At 34.8% G+C, this 22,198-nt stretch overlaps 1 protein-coding gene across 2 annotated transcripts in view; it reads right to left on the reverse strand.

The window, feature by feature from the left end:
• Positions 1-22,198, reverse strand: part of LOC131041898 (uncharacterized) — a 198,144-nt gene that overhangs the window by 11,965 nt on the left and 163,981 nt on the right. For both annotated transcript variants that reach the window (XM_059208003.1, XM_059207974.1), the window contains exons 16-17: positions 18,792-19,024; positions 17,974-18,119 (exon numbers count right to left, since the gene is read on the reverse strand). In XM_059208003.1, coding sequence (XP_059063986.1) covers positions 17,974-18,119; positions 18,792-19,024 — 379 coding nt within the window. The remainder of the gene's footprint in view (positions 1-17,973; positions 18,120-18,791; positions 19,025-22,198) is intronic.

Consider the following 22,198-nt stretch of genomic DNA (forward strand, 5'->3'; position numbering starts at 1 on the left):
GGAATCTGGCAAACCTTTAACCCCGCTAAGAAGAGTGATAAGATCATTGATCTCCTTCTTAAAGTTTCTCTTATGCAATGGCTTGGGCCATCTAGTGTAAGTTACTCTAGGCTCTTTCAACCATTCTATGTTGACCACTCTCTTATACTCTTCTTTTTTCTCATAATATTTTATGGCCTTGTCCATTTTCAAGTCTGCATAAGTTTCAATATTAGGGCACATGAAAAAATTATCAAAGAATTCCTCAGTGAGTTAAATGGCTACATACCCATCTGAATCCTGGACGCATTACGAGCCGATGTTGCAAGCACAAATTCAGGATCCTATGTTGATACAGGGAAATTTGCAACCTTATGGATCCCACTTTTGATGACTCTCTTCATTTCTAGAGAAGGTGGTTCTACTACAACTCTTTCTAGGAATTTTGTCATGTTCACATGACCCACCTCAGTATCCTTGATTTTGGACACGTTTGAGGTGACTGAGCTTTCTAGGTACATCTTTAGGGACTTATCATACTTGTACTTCATCCCTTTCTTGCTTGGGATGGCTCGGTTATGATGAATTGGAAGTTGCAGAGGAATATTGCAAATGAATTAAGAGTTAGATAAAATCTCCATTTGGTCCATATGTGTAGTTGGAGAGAAAAATATCGCTTTTCACATTGTGTGTGCAAACATACAAAGACTTGGTAAAAACACATCTTAGATCCAGCTCAAGTTTCAAACCTCAAACTGCATATTTGGATAGTTCACTTGATTTGCAATTCAGGGTTTGAAACCCTAATTGCAAGTATGTTTAATAGAAATGCCTCAAAAAGAAGTAGTTCAATTTTAAAGGCTTGAACTACAAGTATTACATTGGAAAAACATATTATAAGTTGTAGTTCGGGTCTTTAAACCCAAACTACAAATTAAAACTTGTAATTTTGGTTCGAAAAAAACATATACAACATGTTGTAGCTTGAGTTGTGAAATTCGAACTACAAGTTGTAAAACTTGTTTAAAGGAAGGGAAAAATCATATAGTTCAAGCTGCAAGACCCGAACTACATGTAGTTTGGGCCTCACGGTCCAAGCTACAAGTATTACTTGCATTTTATTTATCAAGGCAATGACATCACAGACTTGCAATATGGGTTTGGAAACCCGGTTTACAAGTTTGTGATGGCTTGTAACCCGAGTTTTCAAACCCGCATTACAAGTCACAAACTACTACAAAACTTGGGTTTTAATAGTGGTGCAGAGGTCAACAATTTTGTCTCACCCCACACCATTATATGGTATTGGATGGGACGAAAATCCGACCATCATCATAATATCGTGGTGTCCCAATAAAGAAAAAAATAAGATGGGATTATTTAAACCCACAGACCATTTAAAACAAAGAGCAGAAGCAAAATGAAAAATAAATACCTAGGTAAGGGTTCTCAACTTACTTTGCTCCACACACGCATGGCTTTATTCCAAACAAAAATGAAATGATCAATGGTAAAAACATAAAATGATTTTATAAAAACCGAAATTGAAGTTAATTTGATGTCATACGTGTAAGGGTAGGACATGTATATCGGATCACGAAACCCGATTTACACACGTATATCATATGCAAAACAAACAACACATGCAGTTTTGAGTTTAAAACCCGATTCTACATGTGTGTTATACAATACTTTTAAAGACACTTGCAATGTCGGGTTTTAAACCCGAAACTACATGTGTATTATAAACTTTTTAAAATAAGAGTAAAGCAAAGATTTCAAACTTTAAATAAATGACACAAAAATGACTATGAACCTTCACGAATTTCAAGAAGATAATTTGGCATGATTGAAAAGACAATTACAACTTTCCTTGAAAAACATGTCTTAGAGAATTGGGCTATGATATGAGTAAAATTTGTAGGGGTTACCCCAATTTTAGCCCTACTCAAATTGAGGATAACACAATGCTTGAAATTGCAAGTTCACGTAAAAAGGGGAGCCATGTTAGTCAGAAGAGGTGTGTTGGAAAGTATAAGAGGTGAGGTATTTATTGACAATCATTCCTTCAATCATAATAGTTGGAGATGATTTAGAGTAGCTCGTGGCACTAGCTTGTGGGACTCATACTAGTGGGAGACATGAGGTGAAAAAAGGGTAGCAATCAGATTATGGGTATTTTTAAGAAGTTTTGACCAATCACCCAACATAGGAGGAGAATATGGACCCTTGGGAAATTGTTGTGTTCTTGGGAAGTAGTCATAGGATCCCTAATATGACCCAACCTCCTATATTTTTTAATTCAATATTTTTCGAAGTACTAGTGAAAACTATTAGGACTTCTATGTTAATCTACAATCTTCACAACTTAGAATTAGATAATCATCAACTCCAAACTTCTATTTTTATTAGCTATAACAATAATCATAATGATGGCAATGGGTATTAATGTTAGGTTCATTATTGTGAATATTTCTTGAATTATTTGATTAGAAAGCTATCTTTTTTGTTTTGTGTAATTAGTATTTTGTTAAACAGTTGATGAAATAAGAAAATAAGGATAAAAAATTAAAATATAGTGGAAATATCATACCACTAAAAAATTGACATTATGTCAAACATTTGACAAAATATAAGGCAAAATTAGACTGATATCTACAATGGTACCTTGAAGCTATTTTTCCTGCCAGCTTATTGGAAGTTTGATAAATTGATGCAAACAAATAGTTCATATGCAACCCAATGAAAAGGCTAACAAGTACTATTAATGAACTTAAAAAAAGGACAACTTACATTTCTAGATGCCTCAGAAGAAGTGTTTCTGTTTGCAATTTTTTCAATTTAGGAACATGTAGTAGTACCCATAGCTAATAGAGAAAGAGGAAATGAAGGGAATAACATAGAGAAAATTCCTAATTACCTTGTTGAGCATCATGTTAGGAAGCCATAAGGTGGCTATTGATTTCTATGTAGTAGGCATTGGAGAAACAAATGATGCCTGTGGGGTACAATGACTACACTCTTTTAGAGAGAGTTCTAAAAATATTCAAATCATGGAGCTTAAATTCAAGGTAGATGGAAAAAAGGTTGTGCTTAGAGGCATTTCAAATGGAGCACCTAGTATGGTCACTACAAAGAAGATGAAGGTTTTTTTTCAACATGGTGAAGTTGCATGGGCAACTCAATGTTTTATCTCTACCAAAGTTTTGTCAAAGGATAAGAGAGCATATCACATTAAAATTATCTTTGTTAGATAAGAGTAGTCTAGTGTTTGGTGACATTCCTCCAAGTAGGCCATCTAATTGGGGATATGAGCATGTTATTGAGTTAGAGGAAGGGGAAAAACCCATCATAACAACTCCTTATCACCACCCAAAAAGGAATAAGCAAGAAATTGAGAAAGCCATCCGAAAGCTACTTGATATGGGCCACATTAGACCTATTGATGGTGGTATTAGCACAACCAACATCAAGTAGAATGATAAACACTCTACTTCTTTTGAAAAGTTGAGAGATTCTTATAGAGTTATTTGACCATGTTGGAAAAGCCAACTAGACTACGTAATTTGTTTAAAAGGGGACTTTTCATCATACAATAAAAAACATTTAAACAAATATATGCAATTAGATCCTTTAGATCTACTAAAACAAAGTTAGATATTTGAATCTCAGATGAATACTATCTACCTAGCCTACTCTATGCTAATTTGAGCTAAACTAATATATTCTAAATCTGTCCTAAAGCTATCAAGCTGCACACAAAAAAAAAAAAAAAAGATCAAAAGAGGTTTAGGGTTTGGAGAAAATAAAATTAACAATAAAATTAATGGACAATGATAAGCTTTAACTTTACGTTTAACTCTAAAGCATTTGACAATGTTTAGAAAAACCAATAGTATAATGGTTAGTATTCATACAACCATCCACAACATTAGTGCAAGAATCTAAGGAAAATCTCAAAAGAAAGATATTTCAAGTTAAATGCATTTAAACCACCATATTTCATGCATGGATTTAACACAACTTTATTACAAGAACAAATCAATAGATTGCACCATCATTCACTCTTGAAGAAACAAAGCAAACAAACCACTACCACAGTTGAACACATCCAAACACAACAGACACAACCCTTTATTACTTGAATGCATGTGCATATTACAATTTCCATTAGGACTTCCATACTGAAAATTCAATAGTTTGCTACTATCCAAATGTCAACAACCCTTTACAATTTCCACAACAGCTCTAAAAATAGCCAATCTTGGGCATCAAATTTTGAAATATAAAATAGGTCAACTTGAGTCCTAAATTGGTATTTGAGCCTAAAATTTAAAATGTGCAAGTTACAATTTATTTGACCTGCCCTTTGGGCCCTGTAAATGTTATTGTAATTTCCAATTTAATGAACAAGTTATATGCAAGATGATGTATTTAAGATTTTGGTATTATGACTATGACAATAATATTGTTGTCTTCAATATTTTAACAAGAATAGTAATAATATTGAAGATCTTTCTTTTGCTGCAGGTATGGAGGATGAACATGTATCGATTTCAATGTCATCCCCTTTCTTTTGAATGATGCATATATAGTAAGGTAGTCACGATCAAGTGGCACCTTGATTGGACATGTCTTTTAGACATGTCCGACCAAGATGTCACTTGGTCGCGACTCTTCCAAATGTCAACCGATCCATTCGGTGTCTATGATAACTAATTGGTGCCATTGTAAATGATAACAGATCGATAGAAACACACCCGATAATTAATCGGTATCAAAGCAAACAAGCCCGATAACTAATTCAGGTCAATTCTAATACAACCCGATTATATATCGGTAATGTTTTGGACATGTATTTAATTGCAATTCGGTAATGAAGAGGTTCGATATATAAATCATTCATATGAAATATATATCTGCATTATCGTCTTTCTTTATTTGATGTAAATAGATAGGTATACGGTTTTATCTGATTGATGCTACTTGAATCAACAGGCCCTATATTACTTTCAATTCATTTTTTAATTGAGCTATTATTATTTTCAAAAGAATAACAAATGATTAAATAAGCAATAATATGAATAAAACACTATGTTGGACTAAGAAAATGACTTAGGCAAGAATTAATAACCTCATTCAAGGCATTGATGTTTGGCCCTTTGTGGTGCTTAACCTTCACCTTTTAAGAAAACAGTGATAGCTTGACCTTGCTTGACAGTTCTCCAAATTTAGTTAGGTCCTTCAAGAAACCTAGGAAAGTTTCTTTCTTCCTTGCCAGGTCATCAATGGTCTATTTTTTCAGTTGTTGATGGATGGAATCTATTAATTCTTGGATAATCTATGTTGTAGGGTGAACCAAGAAGTTCTCCTAGAAGGTGCAAGGGATTGCCAATTTCCAATTCTAACCATGGGCGTACCCCATTGTGTTCCTTATGGAAGTAATCTTGTGCTTGCATCCTTGAGTACCTTTACCCTAATCTTAATGACCTATAGCCACTCTAATAATAAATCCTAATCTTCTTTGTCAAAAATGTCTAATTGGCACAACTCACTTGAAGGAATTGTCTTCATTCTTTATGAGACTAGGAGACATTCATCCCACAATAGTAATTATTCATCAATAGTACCTTTCAAACTCTAATTATTCATTTGCCTCATCACTGATGTTGTGATAGGATCTCAAAGCTTCACCAATTACCTAGGTACCTACGGTCTTCAATGCATCTCTCCATGTACTAGTAGAAGGAACTACACCATTTAGGTTTGGATGCTAAGCAACCTTATTTACGACTCCCAATATGGCTGGAGTACGACCATTAGAATCAATTGTGCCTACAAAGTGACTTATGTGAAAGGTGGGCTAACCAACTTAAGCCTTTAATTCCTCCTTGGTGGTTTCATCTTTCCTAATTTGATCCAAGATGGTGGAAATAGCTACTAGAAAAAAATATTTTTGTTCCTCTTCTCTAGTGTCCCAAGTTGGTTTTTTGCACCAAAAAGTCTCCAATTATCATTTGGGCTTCAATTTTATATGCCACTAGAGTTTCTATTTGTGCAATCACTGAACTCTGAGCATCAACTGTGATGGTGGAGAGTATCCTTTCCCTTTTCTTCTTGGGTTGGGCCTTGAACATCTCCACCATAGTTGAGAATTTGTCTTCATCTTGTATATAGGTCCTTTATCTTTTCTAAACTACATGGTTCAACCAAACTGAGATTCCTAATGAGTCTACCAATGGAGGAGGAGGAGGAAGGGGCCCGAGTTTATGTTCTTTTTGTAGAATTGGGAGAATGAGGAGTTAAAACAACATCCATTGTAATGTCCTCCTATTTGTTTCCTTAAGATGTCTTGGTCTCAACATTGTTTTCAATCTATGTATTAGGAGATGCATAGGATGTGCTTGTTCTTGTCACCTTGAATGTTGTATGGTGTGTTTGGACCACATGTTTCAAGACAATATCATTTTTTGGTATTTTGGTTACACTATAATGCATTTGTGCCAATGTGCCAAGTTCCTCACGGGGGCTTGATTTATTTCATTAATATTGTATTCCTTGATATGCATGTATTATATTCTCTAGTTATCATAGTGATTTATTCTATGGTTATCAGTATATGTATCATGATTATATTTTTATATGATGTCAAATCTCATTGGATGATTTTCATGTGCTTTAGCTATTATATCTTGAGTAGGTATACTTGATGTTTCTATTGAGTGGATACAGGTACATGGTTATTTCTTTAACTAATATATAGGTTTGAGTTATTCCTCAATGATGGTTAATGGGGATGTCTCTATGGGCTTATATATTTTATAGACACTATTGCACTCGATTGAGTGCAAGATGAGTCTACACCTTCCCCTATAGTTTTGGATCTAAATCAATGGTGATTCAAATATTTATGTGTTGTGGAAAACCCATAAATGTGTCTTTTTAAAGTAGTTGTTTATTTTTCGTTAACATGCAATTGTATTCTAAGGATTTAAGTCTTACATGTGAATAGCGTCTGATGCATTGGCAATTGTGAAATCCATAAAGAAAAGAAAAGGAAAAAATTAATTTAATATGCATTAGGAATGGTATTTAAATCATTGCAATTAGTTTCATTGTCATTTGAAAATTTTCCTTTAGCTTAAAAAAAGTTAAGTTATTTGAATTGTCAAAAAAATGATTATAACGGTGTTATATTAATTACTTTGGAAAAGAAATGATTTAGGCATATTTGAATTAATGAAAATGGCATTTTGTGAAATGAAAAATTGGAAAAAGAGAAAAGAAAATAAAAAGAAAAGAAATAAAATAAAAAAGAGAGTGAAAATAGAAAAAGAAGAGATAAAAAGAAAAAAAATCCCTCTCTAAAACCCTCTTAAAAAAATGTTGATTTCATGAGAAAGCTTGATTGATGTATGCCATTGCTTGGAATTTTGATGGCAAATGAAATTCTTGTGAATTATTAGTGAAAAACCAAATCTATTTGTTGGTGTTGGTGTTGGTGTTGAATGATCATGTTGTTTCTTATGCAATTTATCATTTTGGTAATGTAGCAAAATGAACGTAGAACATATTTTAATTTGAGTTTAAAATAAATATATTGTCTTAGAAAACATTCTATTTTAGCATTGGTTTGTGTGTGATCTTGCATGGTTCATCTCCCAAGTTTGAGGGTAGTGTGTTGATGAAAACCCACTATGATGTCGTGTCACTTTGGTTTTCCCTTTAGTTGAAGATCAAGTAAAGTGTGTTAGGGATGTTTCCCTCTATCCCCTATGTCCTTGGACTTATTTTGGAGTTCCTTATAAGCCTTGCATCTTAAGGGGAGGATCTCCTTTGTGGCTTAGTGTGTTGGGGATTGGATGGGGTTGTCCCTCTTTGTATCCTAATAATTTTTATCATTTTAGTGTTCATTTGTGTTGTGATGTTTTTGTGAGTCCTCAAGGTTGTCCTTAGGTTTGAGACTCAAAAAAAAAAAATTTGTTCAATCTTTGGCCAAGACACAGGAGCTTCACTGGATAGGCAATATTATATCATGTGCATTCATATTGGGGGGTTTAATGTCCCAAAAATAAAAACAATATATTGCCTATCTGGTGAAAATAGGGGGTTTTTTAATTCAGGCTATGAAAAAATACATCTGGTGAAAATAGAGGGGGTTTAATTTGGCTTGTGTATTGAGAGGGGGTGACAAAAAAGGAGTTTAGGGTAATATTTTTTGAAATAGGGGGACTCTTTGTATACCATGAACACACGTACTATAACCTAGGTTCACTAAGTGAAGCCCCCGTGGGCCAAGACAACAATGTGGGACCAAGACTATAACAGAAAAATAAGACTACAAATGCAAATTTTGGACACTTACACAATCTTGGACACTAACACACCTATGGCACTCCAACACATTACAATAGTGTCCTTTTTGTATGTTGTTGTCCTTTGATGCACTATTGTCCCCTATTTCATCAAATAGAGAGGGCTTTTGGTCATTTCTTAGGGAAGCTTTATCAACGAAAGTCATTCCCCTTGGCTTGGCAACACGTGTCATACTTAGAGAACTACAGAACCCTTTGCATTGACAATGTGTCATTACTAGGAAGCGATATGTAATTGTCCACTACTGTACCTTGACTCCAACACATCAATCCATGAAGATGCATTGACAATGTGTCATTACTAGGAAGCGATGTGTAATTGTCCACTACTGTACCTTGACTCCAACACATCAGTCCATGAAGATGAAGACAATATCTCTCAAGATGGGGTAATGTATGAGCTTGTTATTGTACATTTCTATATGGTGCATTTTAACAATGTGGAGGTGGATCAAGAGTTTTTTTCTACATGTGTACTTGCTTCTATGAAGGATGTATTGAATGTTATTATAGTCCATCGTGTTACAAAAATCTTAATTATACCATTACCATGAGATTTAAAAGTCTTTGGAACAATTTTCCCAATAACAGTGCATCACTAGCTAGAGACCTACGGCAATTTGCAAGGTTAATATTCAGAGTTGGGAGGAGTATGTGTTTCTATTGTATGATGTTAGTTTCTATCTCTCAGCTATATTTTTGCTTCTATATTTTAGATCCTGAAGTTTCATACAACATCCTTCATGTTGAAGTTAAGTTTGGAACAAACGGTATTGTTTTCTGTAGGAAGTATCCCAATAACTCCAAATAAAAAGAGTAATTGTTTCCAAGTTGTTTATTCATTATTATGGTAGCTACATTTTCTGTTTTAACAATCAATTGTGCTGCATAAATCAAAATTATATCATAAGGGAGGGTTGCAAGAGTTTTTTGTTCAGCCTTTCTTATGACAATATGTATACATAATTGAGGGAAAAGGTTCAAAAAATGAGATTATTGATGGAGTTGGATTGGAAACCAACTAAGGTACGACAGATGAATTGGTTATAACTTGAAGATTTCTGCAACAAAGCCACTCAATTCAGGCCAACATCTTTGAGATTTACCAGAATGCTAGGAAGTAAATTGGATGAAACTACAAATGGGAAGCTCATAGAAGCTTTTCAAAAGATTGTTGATAAGTTTGGGAATCAAAGAGGAGGTCTCATTAATTTATATATCATAGGGTCTAGATTACTTGGTTATTGCTCTTTGGTATATGTTATCTGCACAGAGATATCTGAGACCTTGAGTTGGCATAATGTTCTTCACCAAAAGATGCAAAATCTCACAGGTATAGGATCAAGACTTAACTTGCAGTTTGGCATGATTGGTCACTTTGGATGACGAACTTGGAGAATCATGATTGCAATTGCTTAAGGAAAAACAATTTTGCATAGGGAGGACTTGACATGTCCCATTTTTTCAAAAATAGAAACGTACTAAAAATAGTAAGTTCCTACCATCCAAATATAGTAAGTCAAGGCCATGAGACTGATTTGAAAAATATATTAATTTAATAATTTATTTGTTTTGATGCAAATCCATGTTCCTCAAATAAATAGATATTAAATTAATTTCCTCCTTTGGTGGGCATGGGTTTTTAGAAGTTTCCCTAGCATCCTTATGTTAATATAATAGCGTTGGTCGGTATCCTTCAAGACCGACTAAATTGTCTAATTGGCCTTAATCGGCCTTAGACAATTTAGTTATGCCCATTTGCTTATATCCGCTAATATGCCGACTTCGTATTAAACAGATCTTGTTAACAAATGATGATAAAGTTGTGTTAAATTAAATATGATAAAGTCTTAACAAAAGGACGTGTTGATTAATAAAGAGGCGACTTATGATACAAGTCCTGTTGATTGGCAAAACGTGTTTGATATATATGATTCATTCACTCCATCACCTTCAACGTTGGGTTGATTTATTAAAGCAGATCGTATAAGGCAGATCGTATTCTTTGCTCAAGAAATAATCTATCATCTTCAACATACAAGGGTAAAAGCACAAAACTGTGTCACGTTTCAGGCTAATTTATCAACACAAGTGAATTTAAGTAATTCTAACTAAAAATTAATTTTAGTCAAACATATGATCTATATAGATTCATTATAGCTAAGTTATATATGGGCTACAACTTTCCAATTGGAAGTGTTTACTAAATGTATATTTTATACTACTTTTGGTCTAATTACAAAAAAAAAATTAAACTTGATGTTTCCACAATTCTTATTCTTATAAATAATATTTATTTTGAAATGTAAAAATATGCTTTTATAGATCTATAAGTGAATTTTCCAAAATATATATCTTTTAATATTTTAATTAGTTTTTATATTTTATATTTTATATTTATTGAAAGTAGGTCATCAACACTAAAATAGAAAGTTGATTATCTTGTCAAGGAAAAATACTAAAATTTATTAAAAAAATTTGAAAAAAATATGATACAGTAGAGAAAAGAATCTATGTCAAGATGATATAATTCTTTTCTAATTTGGATTGAGAAAAAGGGTGGTGGGAATTGGAAAGAGTTTTATTTCAGCACACTCAACTTTTCAAATTTATTGAAAAATATCTAATTATAAAAAATAGTAAAAAATATATCCATGCACTAAAGTTTCAAGTTATCAATATACAAAAAAAAATATCAAGAAAAAAAGTTAAAATTTACTAAATAAAGTGTGGTAGCTTGTGTAACTTCAATTTCAGCATTTTTTCAATAACTAAATTATAGTGTTTACTCTATTCAAAACTACATTCAAATAATTTTTTAAATATTTGTTAAAATTATAAACATAAAATAGACATAAGAATATAAATTTTATTAGTTTACATCATTTTAAAATTCAAAACATTTATTTCACTTTCTATTGATTTAATTTAAAAAAATGAATCAGCATTGACCATTTCCTTTATAAAAGTGTGACACTACTTTGTACTTTTACCCACAAATCGTGGTATTCTCTGAGTTATGATATCTTTATCTTCCGCAAATCCCCGAGACACACAACAGTGACATCATAGACAAATCAAGTAGATTATTCTTATTGCAGATCGAATTTACTTCCTTCAGATTGTATGTTGAACTGAGTTGATACTAGCTTCAAGGGGTGAATCAAATTCATTGTAAAGGCGTCTTGTGCATAAATAAAATAATAAGGAACTTCATTGCTGGGTTTTTCACCTTCAAGAGGAAGGTTTTCCCAAGGTATACTTTGTGTATTTGTGTGAAATTTTCTATCTATTTAATCTGATCATTAAATTTAACATGGTATCAAAGCCATAGTGACAAAAGATCGTGATTAGATTCTAAACAACTTCCAAGTATTCTCTCCTCTCTCTCCCGTGCAGTATCTCTAAGTCTCGAAAATGGGGAACGGTCTTAAAGTCGAAGATAGACTTGAAGGCGCATCTAACTTCACTTGGTGGAAGTTTAGAGTGCTCATTGCACTTGAAGAGAATGATCTTCAATTCATAGAGGAAAAAGATTTATCCGAACCAGAAGATCATGAGGAGAAACTGCAATTCAAGAAGAATGCAATCAAGGCAAAGAAGATATTAATCGACTCCGTAAGGGATCACTTGGTGCCTCTCATCTCCAAGATGGCAACTGCAAGAGATATGTTCAAGACCTTGGAGGGTTTATATGAGATTAACAACGTAAGTAGGGCTCTTGCCTTGAGACAGCAACTCCACCAGATGAAGATGGCCAAAGGAGATTCAGTCATCACCTACTTCATGAAAATTCCAGAATTGAGAGATCAACTATGCACAATTCGGGATCGAGTGATAGATAAAGACCTTGTTATGCTAGCCTTGAATGGTCTGCCTCATTCATCGGAGCCATTTATTCAAAACATAAGTGGAAGGTCAAAATTACCTAAGTTTGATCGACTTCATGTAGATTGTATTCAAGAATAATCAAGATTGACTGTCAGAGGAATCGTCAAGAGTTCTCAAAATGAAGATCCACATGTTCTCGCCACTCAATCTACCAAGAAATGAAAGTATTGGAAGAAGGCCAAATTCAAAAGGAATAGAGATTTCAAATCAAATTTTGCACCTGATTCTAGGAAGAGGAAGAAATATCTCTCTCGCATCCAGTGTTTTAGATGTGACAAGTTTGGTCACTTTGCAAAGGATTGTTTAACAAGACCTAATCATCAAGGAGCAAACATCAATGAAGTCTCATCTCAGAAGGAGGTTGAAGATAATTCCAATGGTTTTCTTTTCATATCAACATTATCAAGCAATGTTCCTACAAATAGTGATACATGGTTAATTGATAGTGGAGCCTCTCGACATATCACCAGTCATTGGGAGTACCTTTTTGATTTAGTGGAGAAAGAGTCACATCTCCAAGTCATCATTGGGGATGATGCACACTATGTTGTAAGAGGAATTGGTGCTACATCTCTAAAACTTGAATCAGGAGTTTCTCTACACCTAAGTGATGTATTGTTCGTACTAGGGATCAAGAGGAACCTAGTATCCATTTCAGCCTTGGAGGATAAGGGATATCGAATTGCATTTTCTGAAGGAAGAGTTCTTGCTTGGCCTAAGAACTCCATCATCAAGACTACTCGTGTGATCGGAAATCGACATGAGAGTTTATACAAACTCTCCACTCTCCCAGTTCAAGCACTTATTCATGATTCTGCAAGTTCCAGTGAACCCTAGCACAGAAGAATTGGACATCTTCACTTCAGGGCTCTTCCATGTTTGGAGAAGATGGTAAAAGGTATTCCTAAACTCATTCATGTAAATGATGGTACTTGTAAAGGTTGTGCTATGGGTAAAAATATTAAAAGTCCTTTCCAGAGAAATGAAAGTAGGTCTAAAGAAAAACTAGATCTTGTACATTTAGATATATGTGGTCCAATGTCAATTCCATCCCTAAGTGGATGTTTGTATTATGTAACTTTTATAGATGACTACTCTAGGAAGACTTGGAATTATTTCTTAAGGTCTAAAGAGTCTGATGAAGTCCTAGGTAGGTTTAAAGAGTTTAAAGCTCTTGTAGAAAATATCACTAGAAAGAAAATTAAAATTCTAAGGTCTGATAATGGAGTTGAATACACCTCGGGTAGCTTTCGTGATTTCTATATTGAGGTAGGGATCAAGAAGAAGTTCTGTGTTCCTTACAACCCTCAACAAAATGGGGTTGCTGAAAGGAAGAACAGATCTATAGTTGAAGCTACAAAAGCTATGATTCATGATCAAGACCTTTAGATTTTTCTATGGGCAGAAGCCTTTAGAACAACAGTGTATGTTCAAAATAGATGTCCTCATCGGATATTACAAAATATTACTCCTGAAGAAGCCTTCTCAGGTATCAAGCCTGATATCAGTCACCTGAGAATATTTGGTTATCCTGTGTATGTTCATGTTCCCAAGGACAAGAGAACCAAGTTGAAGCCTTCTGGCAAAAGAGGAATATTTGTAGGCTACAGTGAAACCTCCAAAGCCTATCGTGTTTACATTCTTGGTCAAAAGCAAATAGAGGTTAGCAGGGATGTCACATTTGAGGAAGATGTTGCATTCAGAAAATCAAAAGGCTCATGCATGGAGATAGATGATGAGACTCCTCAAGATATGGATGTTGACCACACTCTCGAGGTTCAGAGGGAGTCTACAGAACCTGATATAAGCAATGATCCAATTGAACCCTTGGATCCCACTGATGGGCCTAGGGATATTGTTGTGTTTCGAAAGAGACCTCTTTGGGCACGAAACACTATGTAGGAAGCAGAACAGTTTGCTGCTCCTAGAGGCACATTCATGGAAAGCAAAAGACCACAAAGATTCTTTGGTTATGTTGCATTAATGTGTAATCTTATTGAATCTGAACCGTCTAGTGTAGAAGAAGCCTCAAATCAACAAGTTTGGAAAGATGCAATGGACGAAGAGTATCAATCCATTCTCAAGAACAATGTGTGAGATATTATGCCTAGACCAGAAGGGAAGTTTGTTGTTTCTTCCAAGTGGTTGTTCAAGATAAACATGCAGTTGATGGCAGCATTGAAAAGTACAAATTTAGATTTGTGGCTCGTGGTTTCTCTCAACAAGAAAGAATAGACTACAAAGAAACATTTGCCCGTGTTGCTTGCTATACTTCCATTGTAACCATCATTGCTATTGCAACAGCAAAAGGATGGAAGTTGCATCAGATGGATGTAAAGACTGCTTTTCTCAATGGTGTGATTGAAGAAGTCTACATCGAGCAACCTGAGGGGTTTGTGATTCATGGGAAAGAGTCTCATGTGTGTAAATTGAAGAAAGCCCTATATGGTCTTAAATAGGCTCCTCGGGCTTGGTATGAAAGAATTGATAGATACTTAGTGGGTTTGGGTTTCTACAAAAATGATGTTGATCCAAACCTTTACTTCAAAGTATTCAATGGTGATATGTTGATCTTGGTACTTTATGTTGATGATCTATTTATTACCAGAGAAGATCATCTCATTAATAGATGTAAGAAGGAGTTGACTTCAGAATTTGAGATGAAGGACTTAGGACTTATGCACTTCTTTCTAGGGTTGGAGGTGTGGCAGAGGCCCATTGGGATTATCCTAAGTCAAGGTAAATACACCATCGACATCTTGAAGAGATTTGGAATGACTGATTGTAAATCCATGTCCACACCCATGGAAACTAACTTGAAGAAATTAAGGGAAACTACAACTAGTTTAGATCTTGTGGACCCTGCTATGTACATGCAATTGATTGGGTCCCTGATGTATCTAGTTAACACTAGACCATATATTTGTTATGCAGTGAGTACACTTAGTCAGTTCATGAGTGAACCTAGACAGATACATCTAGTTGCAATCAAGCATATCTTGAGATACTTGCGTGGCATAGTTGGATATGGCTTGAAATACTCTTCCAGTATGGACCTGGTTCTTGAAGGATATTCTGATTCTAATTGGGCAGGGAGTGTTACTGATCGGAAGAGCACTTTTGGTTGTTTCTTCAGCTTGGGATCTGCTATGGTTTCATGGTGTAGTAGGAAGCAGTCTTCAGTAGCTTTGAGCACTGCAGAGGAAGAATACATTGCAACATGTGTAGCAACTCACGAAGCAGTGTGGCTTTGTAAGCTCCTTGCAGGATTGTTTGGTCAATCATTGGAGCCTACCATCATACATTGTGATAATCAAAGTTGTGTAAAGCTTTCAGTCAAACCAGTATTTCATGACAGAATGAAGCATGTAGAGATTCAATACCACTATATCAAAGATATGGTACAAAGGAATGATGTTCAATTGAGATACATTTGTATTGAGTAACAGACGGCCGACATTTTCACCAAGCCTCTTGCGAAAGTGAAATTTGTGCATTTTCGAGATAAGCTTGGAATTGTGGAAAATGAAGCTCTTGTTGAGAGGGAGTCTCAACATTAGTGATTACTTGATATGTATTATGATGCATTCTTCTCTGTGAGAGAAGTTTGAGGTGCAAGCCTTGTCATGCATTCTTCTCTGTGAGAGAAGTTTGAGGTATCAGCCCTTGTCATGCATTCGTCTCTGTGAGAGAAGTTTGAGGTATTAGCCCTTGTTATGCATTCTTCTATGAGAGAAGTTTGAGGTACTAGCCCTTGTTGTGCATTCTTCTCTATGAAGAGAAGTTGGAGGTATCAGCCATTGTTCCACCCTCTGCGAGTAGGTATGGTGGATCCACCCTCTGCAAGTAGGTATGGTGGATGTCATATGAAAGGCTTCATGACTGAGCACTTGTGCTTATTCACCCTCTGGGAGTAGCCATGGTGGATGTCACTATGTGACTTAGATATTGAGAAGGATTCCTCCCTAGCTAAGAGGGAGTGTTAATGTAATAGCGTTGGTCGGTATCCTTCAGGACCGACTAAATTGTCTAATTGGCCTTAATCGGCCTTAGACAATTTAGTTATGCCGATTTGCTTATATCCGCTAATATGCCGACTTCATATTAAACCGATCTTGTTAACAAATGATGATAAAGTCGTGTTAAATTAAATATGATAAAGTCTTAACAAAAGGACGTGCTGATTAATAAAGAGGCGACTTATTATACAAGTTGTGTTGATTGGCAAGATGTGTTTGATATATATGATTCATTCACTCCATCACCTTCAGCGTTGGGTTGATTTATTAAAGCAGATTGTATAAGGCAGATCGTATTCTTTGCTTAGGAAATAATCTATCATCTTCAGCATACAAATCGTGGTCTTCTCTGAGTTACGATATCTCTATCTTCCGCAGATCCCCGATACACACAGCAGTGACATCATAGACAGCAAGTAGATTATTCTTATTGCAGATCGAATTTACTTCCTTCAGATAGTATGTTGAACTGAGTTGATACTAGCTTCAAGGGGTGAATCAAATTCATTGTAAAGACATCTTGTGCATAAATAAAATAATAAGGAACTTCTTTGCTGGGTTTTTCACCTTCAAGAGGAAGGTTTTCCCAGCGTATACTCTGTGTATTTGTGTGAAATTTTCTATCTATTTATTCTGATCATTAAATTTAACAACTTAGGCAATTTTGGCAACTAGTGGTTTTGAAATGAAACTTGCCAAAAATGATCATTTCCATTTGATACAAGTTTCCATCATTTTAATTAGTGGTATTTGGGCGCCATATTTGAATTTCATATATTAAGAAATTTGGGCATTTGGGGGGCATTCAAAATTTGGCTATTCATTTTGAGCTTCAACTTGCAATTCTTTAGCGGCTGATAAATCAGTGGAGAAGGGGATTGTAGAACGAGATGTTTGAAAGTTTCCAGGTGACTTAAGGACGGGAGTTAGAGGATTACCAGGTGTTCTAAAGACGGGATTTAAGGAATACCATAGTATAATCTCATTAGAGATTATCATTGTGCTTAAGGATTCAGTAGTTTCAGTAGTTTTCAGAGTTTTCTAAAGATGGGATTGAAGAAATACCATAGTATAATCTCATTAGAGATTATCATTGTGCTTAAGGATTCAGTAGTTTCAGCAGTTTTCAGAGTTTTGGCTTGCAGATGTTTGTGGAGCAGTTTGTAGTATTCTATTGAGTATTGTGTCTTGCAGAAGTTTATTTGTGGTTTGATCACGTGTATTGCTGCTAATTTGTTTTATTTTCCTTTATTCATGAATAAAAGTAATCTGGTGTAAGTTTGGCAGGGTTTCGCTGAGTCTTCTATGTATTTTGGTGAAATTGGGTGTGCTGAAATTGATAGATTGCCATACAGATTTATGTTTGAGATAAAAAATATCAAATATATGATTCATGGAAGTTATATGCCATCCCAATAATGTTATTTTCTATTATTTAATTGCATGTTGAGTTGGGTGAAGTTTTCTTGAAAGCCATTGCAGTTCTGCAGTAATTATTGGCACCATTTTGGCTCTCAGATTTGGGCATTTTATTGCATAAGTCATTGCAAGAGTTGTTTGTTGTAAATCAGTTTATGACAGTAAAATGGAACTTTATTCTTACTACAAATCTGATTATCCAGTTCTGTAATAATAATTCATAGCTAATTATGCATTTGGTGGAAAATGGATACGCCATAATTTACAGTTATGAAGAGAATTTTACTAACCTCGCGAACTGCAATCACTACACCTACAAGTTTCTCACCAAGAAGCCTCTTCAGGACTTCATTCTTTTTAAGTGCCATAACAGCCTCATCCAATGATTTGGGCAATCTGTGCACAGTGCCTTCCTTCAGATCGCCTGGGTTTGATGCTGTTTCCAAATAACAACTTCTGATGCTCAGAAATCAGTACAATACAAATAAAGGAAGAGAAACTTAGTCATACGAGGACAAATAGGAAAGAAATATCATAATAACGTTCAGAATTTTATGAATGCAAACAGAGAAACAGTGTCCATATGGTACACAGAAAAGACCATGCAAAGCATTGGAACCTGAGACAAATGGCAGTTTAGAAACGATCCAACAAGTTCAAGCGAACAGAAAACAATTCAACAATGAGTGTAACGAGCTGACCAATTTACATAAATGCAAAGGCAATCACTTACGGTAAGGGAGGGGCTATTCCAGTCAAAGAATTAGATGGGAATTCACTCAAAAAAAGCACATTGTGTTAATATAAAAAATAGATTCAAGGAGGCAGATAAATTGCAAACATGAATAGTGGTAACTTGTAACAATTATTTCATTCTCTTGGGCAACAAATTTATTCAAAGCTCAGAATAGTAGTCTTCTTTAAGCTTGGTAAAAAATGCATCGTCGCCACAAGGACTATTGACTTCATAAAGAAGGTGGAACAAAAGTTGCCATATAGAAACAAGATATTTCAAGAAAAAAAATACTGAAAGTTTAAAAATGAATTTGGCAACATGGAGAGCATTAATAAATTGAGTGTTAATATCATATAGTTCTATTAGCCATACCAATAGGTTCTGGTAAAATAAGGTGTTTTTGCAAGCCATCTATTCCAGCAGCTATAATTGCTGCAAGGCCCAAATACGGATTAGCACAACCATCAAATGCTTTGATCTCAAAGTTGCTCACAACTTCACTTGAAATGCCAGGAGGGCATGCTGTCCGGATTGGAGCTTCTCGATTTTCTCTTCCCCAACAATGGTATGCTCCACTCCATGTATTTGGCTGCAATCGGTCATAACTGCAATGTTTATCAGCATAAGTGTAATTAAAAATATGGATCATTACAAAAAGGCACACAACTAAGTCAATAATTTGGACAATCTAGGAAAAAGTCACAAAAAATAAAGTTAATGTTGGATTCCACAATTGGAAGTTGGAACATATCACTTATTGATTACTTGAAGAATTATGAACTTTTTATGAACAACAATTGTAATAAGAAATTTGATTATTCTGATATTTCCAAATTCCCATCTTATCAATTCAACTAAGAATTACAGATGCCACATCACTCTATTAAAGATCTTCTAACGAAATACATACTAAGAAACCATACATCTGAGGCCTAAGGAACATTCTATTAGTTGTTGAAATTTTCCATTTTAATAGGCACATAAAATTGAAACTCGCTCTTGCAGTCAATTTCATGCCTATGGCATAGGGTTTGCATTAGCTCAAAAGTGGCTAGTCATGGAAACTAAAGAGGGTATGGGGAAACTCTTTTGTCTTCATTTGGCCCTATATTGAGATGCCAGAATCGTGGTACCGGTGATATCAAGATGATCCCAGCCAGCTTCAGGGATGACTTTGGCAATCTAGCAAGTGATTTGAATGCAAGAGAACCAACCTCTGGACGCCATCTGGAAGGATTTCAGAAACTGATCTCCATCCCAAAAAAGACGTGATTGACCTCTTTATGGACATCACTGCATTAGAAATAGATTGTTTGCAGTCTGAGCACCTACAGCTCGGTATGCTGACATGACAATAAGCTCTGGAAAGCCAAGCACAAATAAATTTCACAAGGAAAGGTGTGTTTTTACTGAAACAGGTCAGTTAGGGCTGAACATTTAGCTTTCCAGATTCCTTCAACACTCCTCTAAATTAATCATAATTATGATTTTCATTTGTTGTTTCCTCCAGCTATTTGAGATCCAATTAGATTTACTTCTTGTTTTTCTTTTTAATGCATGTCTATCATCAAGTCTTCATGGTTGAGAATGACAATGCTCACTGTAAAGTTGTTTTCCATGGTTACGTTAATACTCTCTATTGGCATGCAAAGAAGAGATTAGAAGCAGTGATGACTTCAATATTAAGTTCTAGGATAGTTCAACTCCTTCAATTTCCATGCATGTGACACAATTGCTCTACAAAGTTCTTGTTTATCCAACACTCCTTTATTCCAAGGAAGAATGAATAGCACTAGCTTTATCTACAAAAACAAGAGAGACATCCTAGGTAAGTAGACATCACATAGACCATTTTCATGTGGCAAAAAAATTAAGCACCCTTGATGAAAAACACCATGGAAACCCAAACATCTCAAAAAGTAAACAAACCAACAAGAGAACACCACTTGAAAATCATCAAGAGAAAGAAACATGGGAATCAACAATTAAAATCCACTCTAGAATCACCATGGTCTCACTAGATAACCTTAATTAAAACCTAGAACCAAAGACACTAACAAGTGGACTGGACTTCTTCGCTACGCCTACCTTTGAAGCAAAAGATAGCATCAAAATTTCTCACACACCAAACTCAAAATCTAAGTGTATTGGAATTTATATGCTTTGTCTGCATTTAATCCAAGACAACAAAAGGTATTAAAGTCCTATATAGAAAAATGGATCCATAATCTTCAATAAAAATGGTTATAAATGACTTCAAATCCACTTCCCTTTCTTGACAACAAACCATAGTCGTATGTGAGCAACAAAGACTTCTTCAATACAAACTATAGCCACACATCACCATTTCTTTAATACCACACAAAAAAGCTAAAACCAAAAAATGATAGACTAGAGAACAAAAATTCAAGTCTAAAAAATCTTGAAGATGAAATTGAAAGGATAGATGTTTCAAGGCTAATCCTAGGCTAAAATCATATGGCAAATCAAATTTAGTTTCATTTTACATGTGCTTAGACAAAAACTGAATGTTTGAGCTAATCGAAAGTGTGTCAAGTGGCACAATTTGGACGAACACTCTCTAAACACTAATGACCATGATCTCCCTCAAGAACCTCACAATCCTTATCAAATAAGGTCTCAATTTAAAACACAAACCCAATAACATTATTCATCTAGTTTAACCTCTTCATAAGGTCCGCCACTTAGAGAAAAGTAGCAAAATCATAACACTAAGTGAATTCCATGCATATGTTACCCGCACTGCACAAGAAATTTTCTTAAGGTATACATGGCTATGTAATGACTATCTAAAATTTTCTTATGTTTAATTAAGTTCTTGATGAGATATCAACTTCCAGGTTTTGTGAGGTTTCCACTATACTTTGTATTATCTTGAATGTTTGTTTCATCAAAGGTTTACTGGGATGCCTATAACATTACAATTTCAAAAATAACCAGCTTCTCAACAAATACTAAAGTTGCCACAATATCAAATTTATCATTTCATTCATTTTTAATCTGATGACTACTAAATTTAATACAAAATAGAGTGATAGTTCCTAACCTCAAATTATATACAATACAAAGGCTTAAAATCCATCTCGTCAAGTGTGCAACCAGCAATTTGGATGGTACATTGAATTGCATATGGTGGCTAAATCATTGAAAAGACTCCTTGACGTTTTTCAACATGTTTTTTGTATTCTCTCTTGCTACTATGGCTCACAAATGAGTCAATAAGGGTAGCCTAGGTTTTATTCTCTCCAATTAGATGCCTTTCAAGGATCACACAAATGTTCCAACTCAAATAGATGATAAAAACTTTTGCCTTATGGTATTAGATGTTGATCCAAAAAACCTTCCTAAATACCTTGCAACCTCAAGCAATACCTCATGCTTTATTACAAACCTGACCAATAATGTTAGAATGGATATAACATGTATATCAACTTCTAGGAAATCACAGCTCAACACAAATGACCTCCAAAAACTTGTCACAGTATTCTCACAAAATCTTCAGACAAGCTATGAGCTTCATATAATTCCAATGTGAATGGTGGCTGAATAAAAATGTGCCCTTTTCTCCATTTGCGCCCCTAAATCAACTATGCAACCCCTAACTTAGATAAAAGAAGCTACAACTCTATATAGTTAAACTTGAAAAATGGCAGCCCAATTAAATCCAGGCCAAAAAATTCACTTGCACACTGTTGTGACCATTTCACACATCGCCCCATCCAAATGGGGACCCCCTCTTTTTGCTTCTGTTTTGCCTG

The sequence above is a fragment of the Cryptomeria japonica genome, chromosome 1 (genome assembly GCF_030272615.1).
Source record: "Cryptomeria japonica chromosome 1, Sugi_1.0, whole genome shotgun sequence".
NCBI lineage: Eukaryota > Viridiplantae > Streptophyta > Pinopsida > Cupressales > Cupressaceae > Cryptomeria > Cryptomeria japonica.